General features: G+C 33.2%; 4 protein-coding genes across 9 annotated transcripts; 2 read left to right on the forward strand and 2 right to left on the reverse strand.

The window, feature by feature from the left end:
• Positions 1–11: 11 nt before the first annotated feature.
• On the reverse strand, positions 12–3,728 carry LOC147939354 (COP1-interacting protein 7-like). Of its 2 annotated transcripts, none has more exons than XM_087464467.1 (8): positions 3,371–3,728; positions 3,087–3,263; positions 2,725–2,908; positions 2,604–2,650; positions 2,341–2,493; positions 2,049–2,233; positions 495–1,960; positions 12–392 (listed from the first exon to the last, which is right to left on the reverse strand). In XM_087464467.1, the coding sequence occupies exons 1-8, from the start codon at positions 3,427–3,429 to the stop codon at positions 261–263; spliced, it is 2,403 nt and encodes an 800-aa protein (XP_087320593.1). In that variant the 5' UTR covers positions 3,430–3,728; the 3' UTR covers positions 12–260. The 2 variants fall into 2 exon arrangements, with proteins under 2 accessions (XP_087320593.1, XP_087320594.1); XM_087464468.1 differs by having other exon boundaries at positions 2,604–2,647; positions 3,371–3,586.
• Positions 3,729–4,743: 1,015 nt separating this feature from the next.
• Positions 4,744–5,909, reverse strand: LOC104716012 (putative 2' cyclic ADP-D-ribose synthase BdTIR). The gene is made up of 2 exons (XM_087465934.1): positions 5,425–5,909; positions 4,744–4,858 (listed from the first exon to the last, which is right to left on the reverse strand). The coding sequence occupies exons 1-2, from the start codon at positions 5,907–5,909 to the stop codon at positions 4,744–4,746; spliced, it is 600 nt and encodes a 199-aa protein (XP_087322060.1).
• Positions 5,910–8,151: 2,242 nt separating this feature from the next.
• LOC104714440 (NAC transcription factor 25) lies at positions 8,152–10,135 on the forward strand. Its single transcript, XM_010431800.3, has 3 exons — positions 8,152–8,467; positions 8,645–8,952; positions 9,407–10,135. The coding sequence occupies exons 1-3, from the start codon at positions 8,281–8,283 to the stop codon at positions 9,893–9,895; spliced, it is 984 nt and encodes a 327-aa protein (XP_010430102.2). The 5' UTR covers positions 8,152–8,280; the 3' UTR covers positions 9,896–10,135.
• A 3,486-nt stretch (positions 10,136–13,621) lies between these two features.
• Positions 13,622–18,331, forward strand: LOC104716013 ((E,E)-geranyllinalool synthase-like). 5 transcript variants are annotated; one of them, XM_087464470.1, is made up of 12 exons: positions 13,624–13,768; positions 13,898–14,041; positions 14,227–14,434; positions 14,932–15,161; positions 15,248–15,371; positions 15,484–15,599; positions 15,721–16,045; positions 16,162–16,251; positions 16,331–16,552; positions 16,666–16,795; positions 17,220–17,465; positions 17,902–18,331. In XM_087464470.1, the coding sequence occupies exons 1-12, from the start codon at positions 13,708–13,710 to the stop codon at positions 18,208–18,210; spliced, it is 2,205 nt and encodes a 734-aa protein (XP_087320596.1). In that variant the 5' UTR covers positions 13,624–13,707; the 3' UTR covers positions 18,211–18,331. The 5 variants fall into 5 exon arrangements, with proteins under 5 accessions (XP_087320595.1, XP_087320597.1, XP_087320596.1 ...); XM_087464469.1 differs by having other exon boundaries at positions 13,622–14,041; XM_087464471.1 differs by having other exon boundaries at positions 13,622–14,041; positions 17,379–17,465.
• Positions 18,332–23,398: the final 5,067 nt, after the last annotated feature.

Raw genomic sequence — 23,398 nt, forward strand, 5'->3', positions numbered from 1 at the left:
GCAATAAGAGATTGAGTACACTTATCTTTGGTTTATATAATCAAAAAAATTACAAATATATAAATCTCATTGTTTTACCCAAATAAATTACAAATCACTATTCAGAAACAGTTTGAGAAAATAATAAATAAAATAATCGTATCACCACCACCTGACTTATTTATGAATGTATCAAAAGAATTTTTGAAGCGACCAAAACAATGCATTCTGTTTCCAATGGTTTTAACTTTTAACTGAATTAACCGTTTTTCTTTACTCACTTATGTTGCCCTTTCACGAGGCGAAGGAGTCCGGATCGAACCTTTTCGAGATGCAGTCATGGCTGATCTCTCAGCGATTCTTTTCTGCCTTTCCATAACAAGGTTCTCTATTCTCATCCGCATCTCTTCTTCCTACAATCCCAAAATTTAACCGCCGGCAAAAATCTAGGTAAGAAACTAGCATAATTCGATCGGATCGGATAAAAAAAATGCAATGTTAGAATGTTTTCTTACCTTTTCAAACTTGTTCTTTTGAGCCATTGTTCTGCTAACTAATGTCGGTTTCTTTGCAGTCTTGGACATGGTTTCAGCTCTGGTTCTACTTGGAGTTCTAGACTTACGAGCTTCTGGGTTCTTCACATTTGGTTTCTTCTCACCGCTTGAGACGATCTTATCTTCTTTCTCCTGAGCTGTTCCGTTACTGGATAGCCTTGCATTCGCTTCAGCAGAGAAGTCGATCGAGTAATCATTAGCCAACGAGTCTCCTGAATTGCGTTCAGGAATCATACAAAGATCACTTGGTTCCCATGAATCACGCTTTTCATTTGTATGACCGTTGTCAATGTCCGAGGCTAAAGCAATATCTGCAGCCATGTCTGGTCTCCACCGAGAGTCATATAGATCATCAGCAGCTAGCGATGATGAATGGACCATGAAAGAATCGTCAACGAATTCTTGGTTCTTGCTTTTCTCAGAAACTTGAGATGTCAAAATGCTGTCATCAAATGACATTCTCCCGTGGTTGCTTTCTGGTTTCCTATTGGAAGAAGTAAACCAATCCTCTCCACTCCCTGACTTCTTCACCAACGATTCACCCCTAGCATTATACATGTCTTTGCTTTCATCTCCAAACATGTCTGATCTCTTTAACATTAACATACATTCTTCAGTCGAGTCCCTCGTTCTTGGAAGCCTACGAGCACTATCCTCACTTTCAAAATGATCAAAGGTCCCTCCTCCTCCATTTTCTATGTATTTCTGAGTTGTGATGATGGAATCACCAGAGGCAGTGTTCTTTGTTTGCAAGCCATTAGAATTTGCACCCAGACTAGCGCCTCTATGGGTAAAATGATCCTCACTGAGGACATCCATCGAATGCACATCTGAGCCATCGTCGTGCCTCATCAGGATATTCTGGAAAGAATCCCAATTCTCATTGCTTCGTTTTTCTTCACCAGAGACATCTCCCTCATGAGCTATTTTTTCCTTAAGCAGTCCAACAGCAGCATCTACAGTCTCTTTGATGGAACCATTGTCCGTAAACTCATTTCCCTCTATTTCTCCGTTTCGTCCCTCGGGGGTTATGTAGTTAATATTACGGATGATAACAGTTTTAGATGACTTCTTCCGGTTTTTCTTTGATCGACGAGAGTTTTTACTCGTACGAGAGTGTCTTTTACCTTGATCTTCCAAAGATGAAGCAGAATCATCGCTGGCCGAGTCAGAGTCACTAGATTCACTTGATCCACTAGACCCATCTTCATCAGAATCCCCTTTCCCTTTTTTCTTAGAAGTTTTACCCCTTGAAGGCCATGGCATGTTTCCTTGGTGTTGATTTGGCATAGGTTGCATAGGAGGGTATGGATAGCCTTGGTATGGAGGAGGGTAGAAGTACTGAGGCATATGGCTCGGCCATCCCATTGGTGCTTGAAAGTTTGGAACACCGGAAGGATGTTGCTCTAAACTAACTGACTTGTCATCTACAAATCAGCACTTCTTCATATTAGATATGGACATTTTTAGCCATCTAACAGTAATTAGGATGTCTGATCAACTAAGACAAGGTACCTTTATTTTCAGAGTCTGTCCCATTTAGTGATAGCGCAGAACCTTCATTGGCGAGTATGATCCCTGAGGAACCCAACAGTGACATATCCACAGGAGTACACGCTTTTACAGCTGCTAATTCCGCCATCCAAAGCCCATCACCATGCTTCTTCTTCCATAGTTCCTTGTACTTTACACAAGCTTCCCTGCATAATGATGAAAAAGTACAAAAATATTTCAAACTGATCTCACAGGAAATCAAAATGAAGGAGGTTAAGAAACGATGCCATTGGTTGAAGTAGTATCTACATACCTTAACCTTGATGCCCCAAAAGCATCAGCAAATAAAATAAGATCATCAATACTATCAATTTCATAACCAGCAACAACCCCTCGTGCATAAGCCATCGCTTGCTCTCTCCGAAGCAATGTTCTTCGTGTTTCAAGAAGACGTTGAAGCTGAATCCTGATAAATGACACAAACAAAAAACACAGATTAGTAAACCAAAACTTATCCAATTGTGACAGAATGCGTCAAAAAGAAATTGTATTAAGTTCAATAGTTAGGAAAGTTACTTTGAGGTTTCCTCTCCTGCAACCTCATTGCCATTCTCAGATCCCTTCTGTAGTAATAAAAATAAACACCTCAATTTACCAAAACCAGTAACTGAATAACACAGTGAAACCATTAGTTTACCTTGGATGAATCGTTCGACTTCCTTATGGAATTAGCTTTACCATCTTGAGTTTGTAACTGCTCAGCATCAGCAGCAGCATTGGCGATTTCGTTAGCTTGAATAGAATGTTCAATCTGCAAGATCTCTTTCTCCAGAGTAGCAAATCTCTCGATGATCGCAGGCGTGTTTACAAATCTCACAAACCTACAAAATCAGCAACAAGCTCAAAATTGTTATCTTCTTCCACACACACACACACAGACCATTAAGGAAAACAAAATTGACATAATTCGATTAATCATAAATCAAATCTGAATTTGGAAATTGTCTAACAAAAGAAAAAATCGAAGAATCGGGATTTCAGGGGAATTGAAAATAGTACCGATCAAAAGTGGATTTGGTGAACCAAGGAGAGTGAGAAGAAGGAGGAGAAAGGGAGATGGAGTAACCGCCTTTAGAGATCTGATCTCTAGCGAATTTGAGATGAGAGATGAAAGGTTCGAAGATTCCAGAAGCTAGCTTCTCCTTCTTACTCCCACAGAAGAGCACCAGATCGAATCTTCCAAAACCAAAAATCCAAACACAAAATTCAAACCACAATTCAACTAAGGAAGATCAATCAAACGAAGCAAATCGAATGAGAGAGAGAGAGAGAGAGAGAGAGACCTGGTGCGAGTAGGAGTGAGTTGAAACAAAGCGGAATCGAGGATAGCTCGAGAATCCATGGCGGTGGTAGCTGGCTACGGAGAGAGAAAGAGAGAACAACAGTGAAGTCTTCTTGTTCTTCTCCTTCTTCTTCGACGAAGAAGACAAAAAGGGGAGAGACGTGAAGGAGACATGTTGACTTGAGAGAGAGAGAGAGTTTATATAGTTTGGATTTGGGGGATTCGAAGCTTTCGGTGACAGCAAAGGATGAGTTAAGAGTTTTGTGGGGCACATGGTTCCTTCCTTCCTTGTCATTAGTGGAGGAGAGGAGAGTAGTGACTGACCAATTACATTATTTGTTTTGTGGTCCCTTTCAATTATCTTGTTTATTTTATGCTCCTCCTCGTCTTCCTCCATTTTTTTTTCTTTTTCCTAATTAATCCATCTTCTCATAATTAATTGTTAATTGATTTATCTTGTTTCTTTTTCCTTGTCGGCTAAAGATAATTCATAGACAACCCAAAAAAAAAAAAGAGAGTCAACATGTAAAAAAGCATGCATTTGCAGCTGTTAAGCAAACATAGTAAAGGCAAGTGGTGTTTAATACTTTAATTAAAAGCCCCACTTCAACAGGTTAGGAGTTTCACTATACAAGTTTTTTTTCCTTATTGGGGTTAAAAGTAGGTCCGATTTACAAAAACAAAAAAAACTAGAATGGCGATGGCGACGGCGACGAAGGCGATTAGGAAATTACCGATTCGGATTGGAGGATCGTTTCGTTATGAAAAAATACGAAGATTTTGATAAACCTATGGGTTGTTGTTCTGAGGCTCAAATTTGAACTAGTTTAGTGATCGCCTTATTGATCTTCTGCCAAACAGGGTACTTGCTGCATGCAATAAGGGTACTTTTGGGCGAGACATTAATTCATAATGATTCATACACGAGTTTGGATGCCCTACACAAATTGTTCACTTTTAGTTGGACATATGTGAGTGTTTAATTAGTTGAATAATTTCTACTTTTGAATTAGTATTCAAGCATTGTGCACTTTTATACAAAGAGATATTTTTTGTTTTGTTTTGTTTTGGTTGTTATGAAACAAACATTTCATAAAGAACCAAGGACATTTGAATATTGGAAGGATTCAATAAATTCTTTCTTATTTATGTATGATCGATCATAAGTTACAAAAAAAAATTCCAGTTTATGGAAAAAAAAAATCAACACATTTAATTAACTTCTTACAAGAATGAAGTTAACTGGGAAAAAACGAGTATGTAAAAATATACAAAGTGCTTTTTAGTTTATTTACTATATATATCAAATTAAATTAAAATTAGAATGAAGGAGAAAATAACACGCTTTATATGTTATTGAGCAATTGAATTGACCTAACTAATTATGTGCTTGTACGTGGGGTTAATGCTCATTAGTTTCTTCTCTTCAACTTCTAAGAGGTTCTTCATGACTGCATCCGATGCCATCGCCAAGAGCTTTGACCAGTCTCTACTCAATAGAATTAAAAAAAAAAAATAGTAAAAACAATTAATCACATTTACATTTTTACCAAATAAAAATCTATGAGATTTCCGCTGCGAATGGGTTTATTCAAGTAAAGAAAACGTGTCATGTGTAAAATCGAATAAAAATCCACTCTTTGATTGCAAAGAAAAAAATGTTATTTTATGAGTTACAAATTCCTTTTCTTGTTAGTTAGTTAATTTACTCAGTTAAAATCTGTGTTTGACTGTTTCAAGTGTTTTTGTATTGGTCTACTTAACGTTTCAATGAGAGCATCTTTCAAGTGCTTTTATAGAAAAGGATTGCAAATATTATATGCAGATACGAAATGTCAACGTAATTTTTCATTCATATATATTTTTTATTGCGTTTACGATTTCTAACGAATGCTTAAAAAAACTTGTGATCAAAGATAAACCAATATGCATATTCGAATTTTTCATATAAGAAGTTCCTATGTTTTCTTTTAAGCTAAAAACATATATTAATATGTAAGTAAAATGAACTGTATTTATTTGAGAAATCATAAATAAATATTAACAAGAGCATACCCAGTAGATGTATCAAACGTGAGCCCTACGGTATATCTTGCTTCCTTAAGAGCCAATTGAAACCTCCGGATCTCAGAAGCTGGACGTGTCCCGTCGTCTTTAACGCAGAGTTCCGATGGCTTGACATCCCAAAATATAGGGATGACTCTTTTCTTGTTCTCCATGAGCAATGTAAGTTCATGGAGACAGAAGTACGAATCGCAGTAACGAGGAGAGAAAACCGCAATACCAACCTCGCAAGTTTTGATCGCCGCATCGATCTCCACGAAAATCTTGTCCCCAGGCTTTAAGCTCTTACTATCCAAGAAAGTATTCAAACGTAGGCTAGTGAAATGATCATATAGTAGGCCTGAAATACTCTTCTTGGTATCGATCCCACGATGATTGATGAAAATATCACATGGGTTTGGGAAAAGTAGGGTTGGATTTGCTATACATCTTGTTGTGTGTGCGAGTTTTGAGGATGGTGCTAACAAACGTTGCATCGAACAGTTTTGAATTGACAAAGAAGAAACAAAATGATTGTGCCAAGTGAAAGAGTGAGTTAGAGATAAAGACTGGTTTTAATATCTTTTTGATAATTGTGTAAGAAGAACTGGTTTTAGATTGGTAATAAATAGATATGTGTCTTGCTATATATATGATGGTTATAGGCTTTTTTAGCTGTGGTTTGTGAATTGAACCAAAGAGAAACCATTTAAATACGCGTCGCTCTAAAACTTATTTGTGGTTATTTTATTTTTTTTATAAAACTAAGATAGTTTATAAAACAAATTGTTTAAATTTTGAATTTCGTATGTAAAAAGGTCTAAAATTAATTTGATTTTCATAAATATACCATACTTCTTCAATTAAAACAAACATATAAAGGCTATCTTTAAAAAAAATCTCATTTCTTCTATTTATTATATATACATTTTTCTTTGAATCGTGGATAAAAACAGGTATACTCTGAATCACGCTAATTTTAAAAATCGTCAAATTGTGATTCTTGTCACGCTAATACTGAAGGAAGAATTCAACGTTCTTTTTCTAACATATGGACTTCAAGAAAATATACCTCAAGAAACGAGTAATATCTATTCTTATCTTTGACTTGCTAGCATTTTTTCGTCTTTTGTCGTGTAGGTTGAAGGAAAGATTAGAGAAAACCCTTCAAAGACGCACATATACTTTAATTATATGAAAAAACTATTTAGTAGCTAGTTTATACCTTTCCTTCGGTTCTTTTTAATACTAAACCCGTTGAAGAAGGAAGTAAAAGTGTAAAACATCCTATGAGACGGTCATCATCTCCCAAAGAAATAGATAGTAATGTACTAAGAGAAATGATCAACTGTATCTAGAATCTAATACTCGAATTAGAGGACAATATTGGATTCCTAAAATAAATCATACATTTATAGCAAAAGCAGAAAATTGGTAAATAAAAGATAGAAAATCATTTGTTGACATGATACAAACTTTTATGCATCGTTCACGTCGTTGCTTTCCACACATCAGATTTGTGATCGTCCGTACTAAATAATATTTAAACAATTGGTTACTGGCGAAAACAGTGAAACCATAACAAAAAAAAAAAAAAAAAAAACTATATATAGATTGATCATTGATATTCCGTCTCTCGTGTGAAAACGTGAGGCAGCTCGGTTTCTTCATCCTTAGAAGTATTAGTCATCACCTCATCCACCACCATCTTTACCATGGAACTCACCGCTCCCGTTCTCAGCCAGAAGTTGTTCGAAACCCTAGGCCAAAAACCCTAGCCTAATGTTACCCATATCTCAGAAGCAAAACCTCAATTCAATCAACCCAAACTCTTAGGTAGGCTGGTATACGTATATAGCACCGTTGACTCAAAAGGCAGGCCCATGATCCTTTCATTAAAATTCATTTGAGGTCCTAGCATTTTTTGGTTTTGGGCATGCCAAATGGCCTACCCTACCACTTCAGCATGACGCCCATTAGTTAAGATTATAGGCATACCTCAATGTGAACTCATGTGATCTTTTTATATTACCACGTCCTAGTGACGTCCACCGAAATGTAAGAAAACATCCTAGCAAACCCAGGACAATAATCTCCTGAACAATTAACGTCCTTCTTCTTCGACGAAGAATATTAGTACATAAACCTCGTGTAATGGCTGCATGCAACGAGCCGATTCCAGTGGCCACCGTAGTCCGTACCTCCCGACGACAACTTAACCCTATATCATCAAAATACCACTCATTCGCTGTCCTGCATTAGAACTCACATGCTGATAAATGTTTTAAAATTATTTGTACACATGGCGAATCCATTTGTTAAACAGCTTAGACAATTTAGACTTGTATAGCTTAGGGCAACTCGCCATTATCTTTGGAACGAGAAATAGTTTGTAAGTTTTGGATTACTGTAGTTATATATTAAAAACGTTTTGAAACTTATGCTATATATATATAATCATAATTGCCTAAATAGATCATATATATGATCAATTGGACTAAAAATATATATAAGAAATAATTCTGCAATTTATAAATTTTTATAAAACCTTACACAAGAAAATACCAAAATGAGGTATGTGCGTGATGTGTAGCATAAGAAAGGCATGACATGAGGCAGTTCGAAAAAAACCTGCCTTTTCTCCAAAATTTAATGCCCATTGGCCGCTGATTATGGGCCCCACGATTAGCCACGTGTCATTTTCTCGTCAAGGGACCCACCCCAGTTTGGTACTCATATGCGCTCACACAAACCTAACACCTACTATAATATTTCTTCTCGCCTCTTCTTACGATAGATTTATACTGATCTCTTCCAACTTATTAATCTCTCGCGGATCATGATAGACTGATTTCGTGAATTGAGTTGATGGAAAACATGGGGGATTCGAGCATAGGGCCGGGCCATCCGCATCTCCCTCCTGGGTTTCGGTTTCACCCGACTGATGAGGAACTAGTGGTTCATTACCTTAAGAAGAAAGCTACTTCTGTTCCACTTCCGGTCTCAATCATCGCTGAGATTGATCTTTACAAGTTCGATCCTTGGGAGCTTCCAAGTATATATATGCTATTATATATTTCCTAATTTAATTATGCTTGATTGTTTTGATTAAAATGTACTAACTAATTTTACTATTACCACTAAAAATATCTTACTACTATTATTTGAATTTGATATAAATAACTATGTCCACTTGGCAAATAGTATTTAACTTGCGAATGATTGATTCTAGGCAAGGCGAGTTTTGGAGAGCACGAGTGGTACTTCTTTAGTCCTCGGGACCGGAAGTATCCGAATGGGGTTAGGCCGAATCGAGCAGCAACTTCCGGTTATTGGAAAGCCACTGGAACAGATAAACCGATATTTACGTGCAATAGTCACAAGGTTGGCGTCAAGAAAGCGCTTGTTTTTTACGGTGGAAAACCTCCTAAAGGGATAAAAACAGATTGGATCATGCATGAATATCGCCTCACCGATGGTAACCTTAGCACCACGGCTAAGCCACCTGACATAGCCACGACGAGAAAAAACTCACTACGGGTATGCACAACGATCTTAACATCCACTAAAAAATTTTGGGTTATCAAATTTGACTCTCCGTATATAGATTCTAAGATACCATTCACCACATGAAAAATGTATATTGTTCTGAGTAATGAAATGTTTAGCTACTATGCAAAAAACCTCATAAGGAATCTAAAATAACAAAAAAAAAAAAAAAAATCTAAAATAACCCTAAATATATTAGCACATTGTTTCAGTAGCCTAAAATATGTGTAGTTCATCAGTTAAAATATGTGATATTTTCCACAATTTTAATTGAATTTTAGTCTACAATATTGTTTCACGTGGGAAATTTATATCGAAATCTATTTTGGGAAAACTAGGATATATACTTTACTGGTTAAATCAATGCCAGCTGACGTTATTCTTATACATACAATATACATAGTTTGGTGTGTTGATTAATGTACCACAAATCGAAACTTTGCAGCTAGACGATTGGGTTCTATGTAGGATCTATAAGAAGAATAGTTCACAACGACCAACTATGGAGAGAGTATTACTAAGAGAAGATCTAATGGAAGGAATGCTCTCAAAATCATCTGCTAATTCTTCTTCCACATCAGTCCTAGACAACAACGACAACAACAATAACAATAATAACAACAACAACGAGGAACACTTTTTCGACGGCATGGTCGTCTCTTCAGACAAACGTTCGCTGTGTGGTCAGTACCGGATGGGTCACGAGGCCTCGGGATCATCTTCATTCGGATCTTTCCTGTCGAGCAAGAGGTTTCATCACACAGGTGATCTCAACAATGACAACTACAATGTCTCTTTTGTTTCAATGCTTAGTGAGATTCCTCAGAGTTCGGGGTTTCATGCAAATGGAGTTATGGATACGACGTCGTCACTAGGTGATCATGGGGTTTTAAGACAGGCGTTTCAGCTTCCTAACATGAATTGGCACTCGTAATCTATATAGATATGTATGTATGTATGTATTAATGCACACATAATATAGTTTACATAGATATATATCATCTCTGGGAATATATATATACACACATACACACACACACGATCTCACATATCACATATGTATACGTATCTGTTTACAGTTTACGTAAGAAAGGTGTATACGTTTCTTTTAACTCCATAGTTGCAAGATGTATACTAATAACAGAAGCTAATACTGATAGTATACTTTTCCCTATAGCTAAGTTACCTAAATTAAATATGCTACACGTTTATGTACGGAGGTACATCAATCTGTTCTTCCTTTAATGCAACTTGGTTCAAAATATTCTCTTTTTATTTTACGCAATATATCTATCACGTCAAAAAAATTAGGAAAGATGGAATGAAGAAAATGTTTGATGAAAAAAAAAAAAAAAAATTCTACAGCATGTAACAGTTTAATTTCCCCAAGAGAGAAGAGAACAAAGTTGATATTTCAAAGACCCAAATAATTATATATATTTTATCCCTGGTCCTTCCAAGCCCTGTCTATCAAATACTAATAGACTAATCCATTTAGGCTCATTTATTTATCGATCCGTTTAAACACTGTCCATATGAGTCTTCGATTTTATGGTGGCCCTTTTAGGCCCGTTTATTATTTATGATTTTTTTTTTTCAAAACTGTTGGTTGTTAATTGTTTAATATTAGAAAATCAAACTTCCTGAAGAATTTCAAACCAATTTTGACAGAATTTGTTAAGAAGTGTCAACTAATAATGACAAGTGCAGGAGGAAAGCAATGCATGTTGCATTTGTTGCAAATCAGCTTAATTGGCTTAGCATAGACACAAGATATAATCCAAATTCACTTGTCAAAAAACGAAGAACAATTACCTTTTAACTGAAACCTAAGAGAAGGTTACGTTTTTCAATTTTATAACAAAAATTATTTGTTTAATTAAAATTATAGTTTTATAACAAAAATTATAAGAGAAGGTGTGACTTTAAACTGTTTTTTAATAATTATTTATTTTTAGAATTTTCAATTTTATTACAAAAATAAATACTAACTAAATTTCCTTAATTTACTAACTCAGACCAGGTCTTGATTTTGAGGACCAGTTGTTGGAGGAGAACTCATTAATCTGCTTTGGCACTCTGCCCCAATGACAATATATTTTAGGTTCATAACTTTTTAATTACAAAAACTATATTTATCTAATATTATCAGTTCATTTTTTTTTTGTCAACCAATTATTTTTGAGTGGATCAAATAACAAATTAATTAAATACAGCTTAGCATGAATTAAAAACCAATCACGTGTTCTTAATTACCAAAAAAAAACTAGTATTATACTATCTACTAGATTAGGACCCGCGGTACACCGCGGGACAAAATTATTTATAATTAAAATATTAAAATTATAAATTGTTCTCTTGTATTTATTGGTTAAATATGTTATAATTATATAATAATTGTTAAATAAACCATATAATGCCACAATATAATTTATTTTTTAATATAATATTTGTTTAAATTTAATTAGATATGTCTATTCTCTAATACTAACAGTATTAATAAAATAATGAAATGATGTTTTATCCGTGTAACACCGAATTACTGATATTTTTCAATTTATATAAATATCGATAAAACTCGTTCTGCTATATAATCCCGTCCCGGAATATTTTAACTCACACTATATCATCTTAACATTTAATATTTGTTGTGTATCTACGGTATAATATTTATCGTATTTAACTTTTTAAAAGTTTTAAATATTTTTCATATTTAATCTTTTAAAAATCTTTAAAATAAAGAACCATAATAAACCAAATAAAAGTTTTTAAAGTTTGAATGTCTGATAAATCAAGGGTCTACTCATTTATATTAAGAATCATTTTGAAAATTGAGAATATCATTAGTGTCGTAGTTATTGCAATATAATTTTCCGGAAATTTTGTCTACAAATTCATTTTCCGAAAATTTTGTCTAGATTATTAGCAAAAGAGTATATTTTCACGGGTCCTATGAAATTTTGGGCATCGTTTTATCTACAACCTAAAAAATGGAGACTCTTAAATTATGAATTATCAAGAGGCCCATAAAATACTAAGAGGTCCATATAAAATTGCTAGAAGTCGACAGAATTAATTGCCTTAGTAGCATTAATTGTAAAAAATTTCCTTATTAGTATTTTTAAGTAAAAATTGGCTGCAAAAATACTAGTATAGATTTTATTATCAGTCTTTTTTTTTTGTTTTTTGCGTACGTACGTGGATCAAAACACAGCTTAGCATGAAAGAAAAACTAATCACGTGTTCTCAATGATCATTAAGGTATGAGATTTGTATATATTCCCCGAAAACCAATAGAAAAAAGGAAGAATCTATTTGTACTATTACTTTCATTCCATGTGGAGATGTTCTTAGTTTCGGGACATCTGTACCAATCACAAATTAAACCCATGCATTAAATTACATGGTCCTCAAAAATTTTAGGAAAGGCCGTAAACTCCTAATGTATGTATGGTTCTGCTTCTTCGCAAGTTGTACGAACTTTGATATTTTGTATATCATCAGTGATATAGATTGAACATTAAGACATGAAAGAAAAACATGAGGCGTAAAGATATTCAGGCCAGAGTCTCAGAAGGACATGTGTTTGTCTATATTTGTAGTTTATGAGTTCTCTATATCTTTCGCGTTTTTCACATGATTGATTTTATGTCATTATGGTAAGTTGGTAACAATGTGTAAATTGTTATGTAATTTAGCTAGAGCTTGCAAATTGATGCAGCATATCTAGGATAATTATTTGTTATTTATCGTTTATTTATATTTTTGTCTAATGCTTATTCTATTTTGGAGTTTATTTTCCTACTAAAAACCGATTATGAATGTCATGATTATGGCAAGATCTGCCCTTTCATAGTGAAAGGTCTATTTGTGGAGAGAAAAGAGTGACCATGGTATCGACAGAGATATATATGGTTTATTGATAATTAATTAATAATGGTGAATTGAGTAGAATTTCATTTCACCAATGATTCTTCAAGATAAGCAAAATGAACATAAACATATTTTCATCATATATATCCAAAATAAGAGTTCTGAAATTATTAAGAACTACAGTTTGTGAGAAATAATGCATTGATGTGGAAAATTCTGAACGTCAATCCATCAAAGGTTTAAAGACGAATTTTCTGACCAAGGATTAGGACACCTGATACATCTTAAATTTCAGATAATTTCTCTTTAATTTATTTTTCTTTCTATATTTATATTTTAGCGCTTAACAAACTTCAGGCTTTGTGTTGTGTGTGTTGTTCTTACTTTTTTTGGTCAAGAAGCTTTTGTGTTTTTTCTTGGTTTTGGTAGGTCTAACTAAAGATATTTCAATGAATAAGAAAACTTTGTTTATTCGGAGATTTTCGAGCTTAACGAATAATCTTGCAATCATCGAATCATCCGTACGTTTATATCATTAAAATGTATGTGGTTCTCAAAATCTGAACAAACTTTTTTCTTAATTAGTACTCGTACTAAGATATGACATAAACATTGGGAGGAAACACTATCGAGAAGGACATATGTTTTTGTCAATATATGGGGGTTTCTATTTTATTTTTTCGTGAGGCTTTTTAATATCATTTTCACATTATTAATTATGGTTTTTATGAAAGCCCATCGAAGCCCTCTAGACTCACTATAAATACCCAAAATTTTGTGAACAATAATATACGAAGCTAAAAAGATTTGTTTTTGATAAAAGCTAAAACATTTCAAGAAAGAAAGAATCTATTTTTGTTTTTGATAGAAACAATGAAATTCAAGAATCCTTTTACTTCTGATCTCTACTTTATAGCTGAGGAGATCAAGAGAGGTACATTTGAATTGGATAACTTTAATATGAATCCTTACTCGTTTGTCTCGCCCTCAGCTTATGACACAGCTTGGCTAGCCATGATTGAAGATGACGGTACTCTACAGCCAATGTTTCAAGGTTATGTAGATTGGATTCTGAACAATCAGAACGTTGTAGAAGGATTATGGGGGAGGCCCGGAGATGACAATGGAGACGAAACACTCACTTCTACACTTGCATGTGTTGTAGCACTTCGCAAATGGAACATTGGAATGCTTCATGTCCACAAAGGTAATCGTCACGCTGACTTGTCTCGCCATGGTCTTAGACTCTTAGTTATCTTTTTGGTTTGCACGTGGTTGATTTGAGTATAGAGAAAATATTAAATATATTTATCAAATCCCCAAATAAATTTTATAGTAATAATTTTAGAGATTAATTTGGGGTATATATTTTATACATCATAAATTAAATAGGGAAGAGATACATAGAAAGACGTTTGGGGAGTATTATTGGGAAATATACCAACCCTAACATGAAGGGATCTTGTCCTCGTTGGCTGGTTCTCATGTTCACTGGACTCCTCGAGATTGCTGAACAACTTGGCCTACGATTTCTTTTCTCTACTCGAGCGAAACGAATGATAAATAACTTGTTACTCCAGCGCAAAGATATTCTCCAACGGTACGTGCCAAAATCTAATACTCCTTCTGTTTAACTTAAGTGATGTTTAAGACTTTTACACATAAATTTTAATAAAAACATCATTAAGCAAAACATATTAAACCGATAAAAAATATATTTTGTAAAATATGATTGGTAAAAAAAATAAATACATTTATTTTTTTCCATAGAAAATTGAAAACATCATTAATAATAATTTTTTTTTTGGCTAAAACATCATTTAAAATGAAACAGAAGAAATACAAACTTACAAATTAACAATCTTAACGGCATAAAATTATCTAGTCATGCCTAAAAGTAAATGATATATACATGAATGAAACTAATGTGAGGAATCATGATTCCCTATATATCAAGAAGATGTCTTATATGCAATCATTTGGCTTCTAACTCAAATAATTGCAAATAAATTTCCAGCATAAAAATCAATTGATTATTCTTGTACCTTTTTGGATATGAGATTCCTAACACTTAATTACTAACCAACATTTGTTTAGAGAAAAACTTGTGGATGATCGTCACAGTCAGCAGTCCCTGCTCGCATATTTAGAAGTATTGCCATCTACGTTATACGCCAAAAAGAAAAAATACATCATTCAGAAACTTGGTGATTCAGATGGCTCTTTGTTTCAATCACCCTCAGCAACTGCAGCAGCGTATATGCTCTCAAAAAATACCAAGTGTCTGGCTTATCTGAAATCTCTCGTACAAAGATGCCCCCATGGAGGTTAATTAATTTAAGTTTTTTTTTTCAAATCTTTAACAGCTTGATAATCGTTTTTGGTATTCTTTATGGTTATTTATTAAATACAGTGCCACAAGTTTACCCCCTGAGTGAAGAACTCATCAAGCTCACTATGGTCAATATAATGGATAACTTTGGTTTAGCAGAGTACTTTGGTGAAGAGATTGATCGTTTTCTTCTTCAAATTTACAAGTGAGGGATAATTACAAACACTCTTACGATCATCGATACTTTATAATTAAGTAATTACCTTTATATATATATATACACACAAATTTAAATTATCTTTTTTTTTTCTCCTTAGGAACTACGAGAAGGAGAATGTCGAGACAATGCCCATAAGTTCAAAAGTAGATCAGTTGCACAAAGCCTCTCTGGAGTTTCGAATGCTGAGAATGAACGGATACTATGTTTTGCCTAGTAAAATAACTAATTCTCAATATTATATATATATATATATAGCTTATATATGTATTCCATCAATTCCAAATTTGATATATTTTTTTATTTTTTTATTTTTGTTCACACAAACTTGTTTTAGGGAGCTTTTGTTGGTTCCTGAGTGATGAAGAAATCCGAGATCATCTAGAGACGAACACTGAATGTTTATTCTTTGTGATGTTAAGTGTTTACAGAGCAACTGATCTCATGTTTCCAGGAGAGTGTGAACTGGAAGAATCAAGAGAATTTTCTCGGAAATTACTCAACAAAAGTCAATTTATTGATGAACAAATTGTGCCTACTTGTCACATTAAACATGAAATAAGTTCTCCATGGAGGGCTCGACTCAAACATCTTGATCATAGGATGTGGATTGAGGACAAGGACTCAAATGCGTTCTCAGTTGGAAAAGCCTCTCTAATCCGGTATTTAAGCAATATGATAAATATGCTTGCAATTGAATATTACTTTGTATGTCTAGCGACAAACTTACTCATACTAGGGTTTTTTTCTTTCTTATCACTGGAACCTTATTACACAGTATATATAGCGACAAACTTACTCATCTTGCTCTGAGAAATTTTGAACTTCGACAAGCTGTATATAGACATGAGATGGAGGACCTGATTACGTAAGTATTGAGATAAAACTCTCTATACAAGCTATATAATAATCATGGAACTTAAAGTTGATCTTTTGATTTGAGCCAGGTGGGTAAAGAAATCAGGACTTAACGATATCGGATTCGGAAGAGAGAAGACAACATATTGCTATTTTGCAGCTTCATCAAGCACTTCATTACCTATTGAAACCGCAACTAATATTCGTAAGCTAATGGCAAAGAGTGGGATCCTTATTACAGTTGCTGATGATTTCTTTGACGAAGAAGGATCTTTTGATGAATTGGGAGCACTTACTAAAGCTGTTATAAGGTACATTGGTTAAAAAAAAAAATGTCATGCACGTGTGGTTATTATAAATTATCTATCCGTCTGGGAATCAATTACTTGTAAACTGAAATATTGTCTACTACTAAATGATATAGATGGGAAGGAGAAGAGCTTAAAGGTTACGGCAAGATCATATTCAAAGCACTTGATGATCTCGTAAAAGAGACTGCAGAAACTTGCCTTAAAGGTCACGGAACTGACATAACAGACCATCTACGCAACATTGTAAGTCTTTCTAATTCAAGATATTGTTAGTTTTAATCATGTTTTATATGTGTGGATTAACCTTGATTCTTGAAGTAACTATATAGCCAAATAATCGATATGTAATTTCTTGTTCAAACAACTACATACTTACCGTTCTCGTACTAAATTATATTTACCGTTCTCGTACGTACTAAATGTTTTCGTCAATATAACAAATCTAAATAATTCAAAATTTTACCGGCTTCTTACTTTGAAATTATTATAGGGGTATTTACACCGCTAGTTTTATGGAAAAGATTCTTAACTTTGATCCAAAATACTAACTAAATAAAAGCAAGACCAAATTATATACTTTTTTTTTGTGTGCGCCAAGACCAATTTATATACTAATAACTAAATTTTCAAAATAGATGAATTAGTGAACTAAATAATGACTATGCAGTGGAGTGAAACATTTGAGTCGTGGCTACGTGAAGCCAATTGGAGTAAGAAGGGACACATACCGTCGATAGAAGAATATCTTCAAAATGGAATGATCTCAATTGCAGTACACACCATTGTTCTTCCTACTTTGTGTCTCATTGAATCTTGTTTTCCCCAGCACAAACTCAAACCCGGAAATTATGATGACATAACAGCATTGCTCATGACCATTACCCGACTCCTTAACGATCTACAGAGTTACCAGGTAATGTCAATTTCTATAATACCTGAAGTAATCTATCATACATGGATACATTTTACATAGGGTTACCATGTATTATTGTTTATTAGACATTCCAATTAGAATACCATGTTATATAGCTTATGAGGCATGTCAACTGGTTGATCAAAAAAAAAATGGATAATGTCAACCAGCTTGCGGGACAGCCAGAAAAATCTAACCAGGCTGAGTTTACCAGTTTGAAGTTTAAGTCTATATCTACTTTATAAGGTGAGAAGATATTATAAATGTAATTGGGTATATCTATCGAATTCAAAAATAGTATAGGGTTATTATACTAGTTCTTTTCTAGTTAGCTGTTATCAAATTTTGGACGAAAATTGAAAGCTATGTGATCTTTATCTAAGGCATATGAGGTGCTCGTCTTGTACTTGACTTCTTGTAATATTAAAATTTGCAGAAGGAACAAGAACAACGCAAGATCAACTCTGTTCTGCTCCACATGAAAAGTCACTGCGGTTTGAAGATAGAGGATTCGATTGCTTATATTGAAAAGATAATTGATTCGAAGAGGAAAGAATTTATGGAGCATGTCCTAAGGGATAAATTCAGTGATTTGTCTAAACCATGCAAAGATATTCACATGTCTTTATGCAAAGTTTTTGAGATGTTCTTCAACAAAAAGAATCGCTATGATTCGGACACGGAGATGCTTGAAGACATTAAGAAGGCTCTTTACGATCCCATAAACTTGGAAATAATTAATTAGTACTCTCCGAGATTTATCCAACGTTTAAGCGAATTTCTTAATTAATCTAAATTTTATGAATCGCTATGTGATATATGCATCATGTAATTTATTTCCTCTATACAGTATAGTATATCTGTCACTGGTGTATGGTTTTTCTATTTAAAAAAAAACATATAAATAGAGTAACCTAAAAGAAAATATATTCTAAATTTGGTGTGAAAATTTTTGGTATCCGTACGTTCCAGTCTTAATCAACAAATGTACGTTAACATTCAGAAGATATTGAATCTCACATAATTGGTGGTGATTTAAAAATATTAAAACCATTTTGGCCAGACTAAACACTCATATCGAGTTTTCAGTAGGGTTTTGGTAAAACTGCGTACGTAACCCCAAATTACATACGTAAAATAAGTAAAAACAATTAGAAAAATTATATGGAATAAAATTATATGAAAAACAATAAGTAACAAAATGTTAGATATTGAACTGAAAACTAATTTCTTTCAGTTGCGCAATGCTAATCGTCGGTACATGAGTGGAGTTATATATTCTTCATGATCTGGACAACTTGGAAAGGAAAAGGCTTAGTTAATATCATCTGAACAGAATGATTTCATATTGGTTATGTATTGTCTCCCATAAAACAATTGGAGGTTCTCTTATTTTTTGTTGGATCATTGTCTTCTTTTTTCTTTCTTTCGATAGTATACAGATTTGAATTTGATTAATAGCCTCTGATGCTGGTCACAGTGGCCAAATCAAATCCCACTTTGACTGGTTCCACGTGAAAATGAAATTAGCGTGTTTGATTTTTCCAATTTGAATATGAATAACTAGCATGTATTATGCTTACTGGCATTTTTGCATGACTGGTCATTCTTCCATAAATACTGTATAGTGTTCAACGAGTTATTAATTCGTCTACAGTAAATTAATTAGATCATTTTTGGATCTATCACTATTATATAATATATATTATCGCTTTAATCATCTATCTATGATCTATCACTCCTTCACAATCACGTAAAATATAATATTTTCAGAAGATAAAAAATTAGTACCCACACAACTATTTTCGATTAGATTTTTTTCTTTTTTTCTTTCTCTGTTAAAGGAAGGTACGTAGTACAAAACAATAATTGTCGTATTACTAACTCCGGGAGACAATCGTCCTCAACTTATTGAGAACCATAGCATTTTTGTTTTAAGTTTAATATGTTTCAAGTATTATCTTCTATTTTGCTTTGTTTATTTAATTAAAATGATTCCTGAAAGCAATGTTTCTGTATTCGCAATTACCGTAATACTAGAAACAAACTAGTATCGGTAAAAACATGACACATAAGTGTGCGATAAAAAATTGTGTTTAAGTAAATGAATGAATTTGTTGCTATCATCCGATCCACTCGATCTCTTTTTGTTTTTTTCAAGAATAATACAGAACTAGCGCTGTGGAAAAAAACTTAACTCAGTATTCACATCATCGATTTGTGCAGACTCCCATCTGGCTTCATAAAGAGATGCTTGGTGCAACCCTCCTCTTATTTGAAGAAAACTTTTGTCCCCTACTGCACAACTGTCTTACTACTTTGTGTAGGTTGTCATAAGCCGGCTAGACTAGAGGTTATGGACCCGTCTACAATGTCAAAACGTCTATCGACAATGACTATTCTCTCATTTCGCTATGTGCTCGTGGATGTAGCTCCGATTTACCTTTGGCTCCCATGTGGCAAGTTGTCATACAACTCTTGTCTCCGACATCTCGTGGTGCTTCCGTCGAATTATCCTATCTATCCTTATGTTAACTTTTCCAATAGATTTAGCAATTTGTATTAAACTTTTGAGTTTACCGAAACTCCCAAATCTTGTAATTATTTTTTCTGATAAATGAAAACAATCATCTGCACAACAACAACAACAAAAAAAAGGAAAAATCCTACTAGATCCGAAGACAATTGTATGGTTTGACTATCCTCTTCTATCTTTTTTTTTCCATTTAGAAACCGAAATCATGATAAAAAAAAAAAGGTATGATATACTTCTACGGGGGTTTTAGAATGTATAGTTCGGTAAAACTATGCTAATTAATTAACATGTTTTAAATATTTTTCCGAGGTTACACGGTCAACTATGCTAATTAAAATTGTACGCTACAGTGTGGACAAGTATTCTCCCGAGGTTACACGGTCAACTTATAGTACTAGTGTATATATATGGCCACCCTTTTTGTCTATCCCATACCGCTAGAATTAAAGGCAAGACAAACTAAATATTTTCAGTCGTACTAGTACGTATTTCATGATGAATTTTGCATGTTTCACGTTTTCTACGGTCCACACCATAGAGACACATCTTATTCGAGCTTGATCAGTCTATTCATTGGTGCTATACGCAAATTAAAGAACGTATAATGTTAAAAATCTTCTGGGATTTGGCATTTAAAGAGTCGATACATATTTAATTTTATAGAAAAGTCAATAGATATTTCCTCTTTCAATGTTATAGATCTTCTTTTGAACTTGTATTCTGTGTCTCACGCATATAACGCCAATTCCCTATTCTTTTTTTCGTCCTTTGATTTGACTTTTGACTATCCCGCAACTAGAACGCTATTGGATTTTCGGTTAATGCATCCTTAAAAGACATGCAATATGAACACGATAACTCGATGGTCGGACGAACGTATTGCTAATCTTGAAGATTTTGATAGATAAGGTGTTTATTTTGGAAACTATTTGACAGTTAAAGTTAACAGTCTTTGCTCTATACGGGAGAAATGAAAGCATAATTCCTTCGGATCCTTCCATATGTTCAATCTTTTTTCGAATTTAAAGGTATATCAAACTATTTTTAAAAATTAATATATTAAAACAATATGAATCGTGGAAGCCCCTTGGCCAGTGATTGGCCTAGGGTTCACTAATACTTCTACAACATGAGGTCTGGGATTCAAGTTCTGGATAATACGATTTATTAATTGTGCAGATTAATAGAGGCAAATTTACAGACAATCTCCAATGATGCGCAATTATCGCCGTTCGCCATGATTCTATACACAACTGAAGGTGAGCATAGAGAGCAAGACTCTTTCCGTTAATATTATTTAGCTTTAAATTAATCAAGAAAACTGTTTAACAATATCTTCTTCATTTAAATCAAATACGATTAAATGTAACAAGCCGCACTATGTGCGGTATAAAATAATTATTAAATGTTTTTAATGTAATTTTTATTTACAAAATCTATAATATTTATCGGTAATTGGAATCTAAAATTCGATTGTGTAGTATATATATATATATATATATATATATATATATTTAAAAAAATATATAAAATTTTCTGTTTAATAAATAAAATTTAACCTGTGAGAATTATTACAATATCAATTATATTATCATATCATATGAACAAAAAGTTCTTAAAATTTATTTAAAAGATTTTATGAAAATATAATTAAAGGATACTGTATAATTAAGTTAAAAAAAGAATATAAGAATTTAAATTTAGATGTTAATTATATTTTTGGAAAACTGATATAAATATTATTAAAAGTTAATGACAAATAAAGGAAATAGTGTCTTGAGCTCTGTGAGTACGACACGTCAGCATTTTGTGCGAGAATGTTTCTCTTTTAATATATAAGGGATACGATTAAATCAAGAAAATTATATTGTTAAGTTTTAAAATTATATCTCACATGATACAATTTATGGCGATTCAGTTGAGTTGGGAATACTTTTGATACTATCTCTAACAATTTTTGCTTACATGTATTTTATCACTAGATTATCATACTTTCTCATTTAAAAATTAAATATAATTCTTTTTAATTTGTTCGCCAATTATATAAGAATCACTTAAACTTGCAGTTATGAAAGTGAATGAAGCAATAACACTTTTAAAACTTAAAACTACTCTCTTTATTCGTTGATTAAAAACGAAAAATTACCAAGAGTCAATAACTTAACTAGTAAAGATTTCAGGCGAAAATCTAGACGTCATTGGTTTGAATTGTTCTTAACACCACACCATATAACTTGCTATGGTCTCGGATCCGAAGAGATGTTGGGTCATATGTCCAAAACCTGTTATCAAAATAAAAAGTTTGAATAAACAAAATTTTTCCAACAGTTTTCTATGTTTCTCGATAACGATTTATTTACTTCTACTTACAGATCAATCCTCCTACCTCACAGTCACGACCAACTAATCTAGTGTCTTTTTTATATTTTATTTGTTGCTTTTTTTTTTTAGTATCTCTTCTTTTCTGCCATTTGAAACAGAAAAGAGATCCGAAAACAACCAAACAGACTATATCACTTTCTAAGCAGTTATATAGTTATTAGATTTTCCAAAGATGGACGAACACGAAGGTTTTGTTTTGTGATCCACCCACCATTTATTGTAACAACTAAAACATGGCAATTTTATGCTAAATTATACAGTAAATCTTGTTTCAACTACAATTTGCATGAAACAAAAAATAATTACATCATCATTAATCTCCAGATCAAACCAAAATATTATGGGAGAAAAATGATTCTTCTGAGAAGTACAAAGGTGCAAGTTGTAACGACCCGGAACCGCCGGGTCAGGGTGTTTTAGAAATGACCGATTCCAATATATAGGTCACTTCAGAGAGCATCCCAATGAAGCGCTTTTGAGGATGGCTTTGAAAATGACTTCCTCGTAGAGATGAGAGGGCCGGTCGTTCTAACCAGAAGCGGCGGAGGATGAGACACAATTGAAGAAAATGTATGGAGGAGACCTAAATATTTCTGGAACAACAAAAAATATCAACAAATAAAATTTGGAAATTAAAACATACTGTATATACAAAACTCAATTCAACGTAAAAAAACCTAATCAAATTTTATTCGTTGATATTTTTTTTTGTTCGGATACTGTAGATTACTACACTACGAATTTATTTTTTAATGTTTTACAATTAACTAATAATATATATATGGAAATTAAAACAAAGATATCGGTAAAGATACTGGACAATTTTTTGACGACACATATCTATCTCAATATATATATATATATATATTTTAAGTTTCAGTATTGTTTTCTGATTTGTTTTTTTACAATTTTTGTGAGGTGAGAAAGAGATATACGCATAACGACACATTTTTACGTGATATCTGTGATCACATGGGGATGTAGTATAATTCCTTGTATTCATTTATTAATTGGA

The sequence above is a fragment of the Camelina sativa genome, chromosome 9, assembly GCF_030686135.1.
Source record: "Camelina sativa cultivar CO46 ecotype springtype chromosome 9, ASM3068613v1".
In the NCBI taxonomy this organism is placed as follows: Eukaryota; Viridiplantae; Streptophyta; class Magnoliopsida; order Brassicales; family Brassicaceae; genus Camelina; species Camelina sativa.

Bases quoted from the DNA above. Each gene is read 5' to 3' on its own strand.
- LOC147939354 (XM_087464467.1), bottom strand. From the start codon at position 3,429: ATGGATTCTCGAGCTATCCTCGATTCCGCTTTGTTTCAACTCACTCCT. The intron at 2,494-2,603 runs GTAACTTTCCTA...GTCATTTATCAG, and splicing joins GCAGGAGAGGAAACCTCAAA to GATTCAGCTTCAACGTCTTC. The intron at 1,961-2,048 runs GTACCTTGTCTT...GCTGATTTGTAG, and splicing joins GACAGACTCTGAAAATAAAG to ATGACAAGTCAGTTAGTTTA.
- LOC104716012 (XM_087465934.1), bottom strand. From the start codon at position 5,909: ATGCAACGTTTGTTAGCACCATCCTCAAAACTCGCACACACAACAAGA. The intron at 4,859-5,424 runs GTATGCTCTTGT...TCTATTGAGTAG, and splicing joins ACGTTTGATACATCTACTGG to AGACTGGTCAAAGCTCTTGG.
- LOC104714440 (XM_010431800.3), top strand. From the start codon at position 8,281: ATGGAAAACATGGGGGATTCGAGCATAGGGCCGGGCCATCCGCATCTC. The intron at 8,468-8,644 runs GTATATATATGC...GATTGATTCTAG, and splicing joins CGATCCTTGGGAGCTTCCAA to GCAAGGCGAGTTTTGGAGAG. The intron at 8,953-9,406 runs GTATGCACAACG...GAAACTTTGCAG, and splicing joins CGAGAAAAAACTCACTACGG to CTAGACGATTGGGTTCTATG.
- LOC104716013 (XM_087464469.1), top strand. From the start codon at position 13,708: ATGAAATTCAAGAATCCTTTTACTTCTGATCTCTACTTTATAGCTGAG. The intron at 14,042-14,226 runs GTAATCGTCACG...TAAATTAAATAG, and splicing joins AATGCTTCATGTCCACAAAG to GGAAGAGATACATAGAAAGA. The intron at 15,600-15,720 runs GTAAAATAACTA...AACTTGTTTTAG, and splicing joins CGGATACTATGTTTTGCCTA to GGAGCTTTTGTTGGTTCCTG.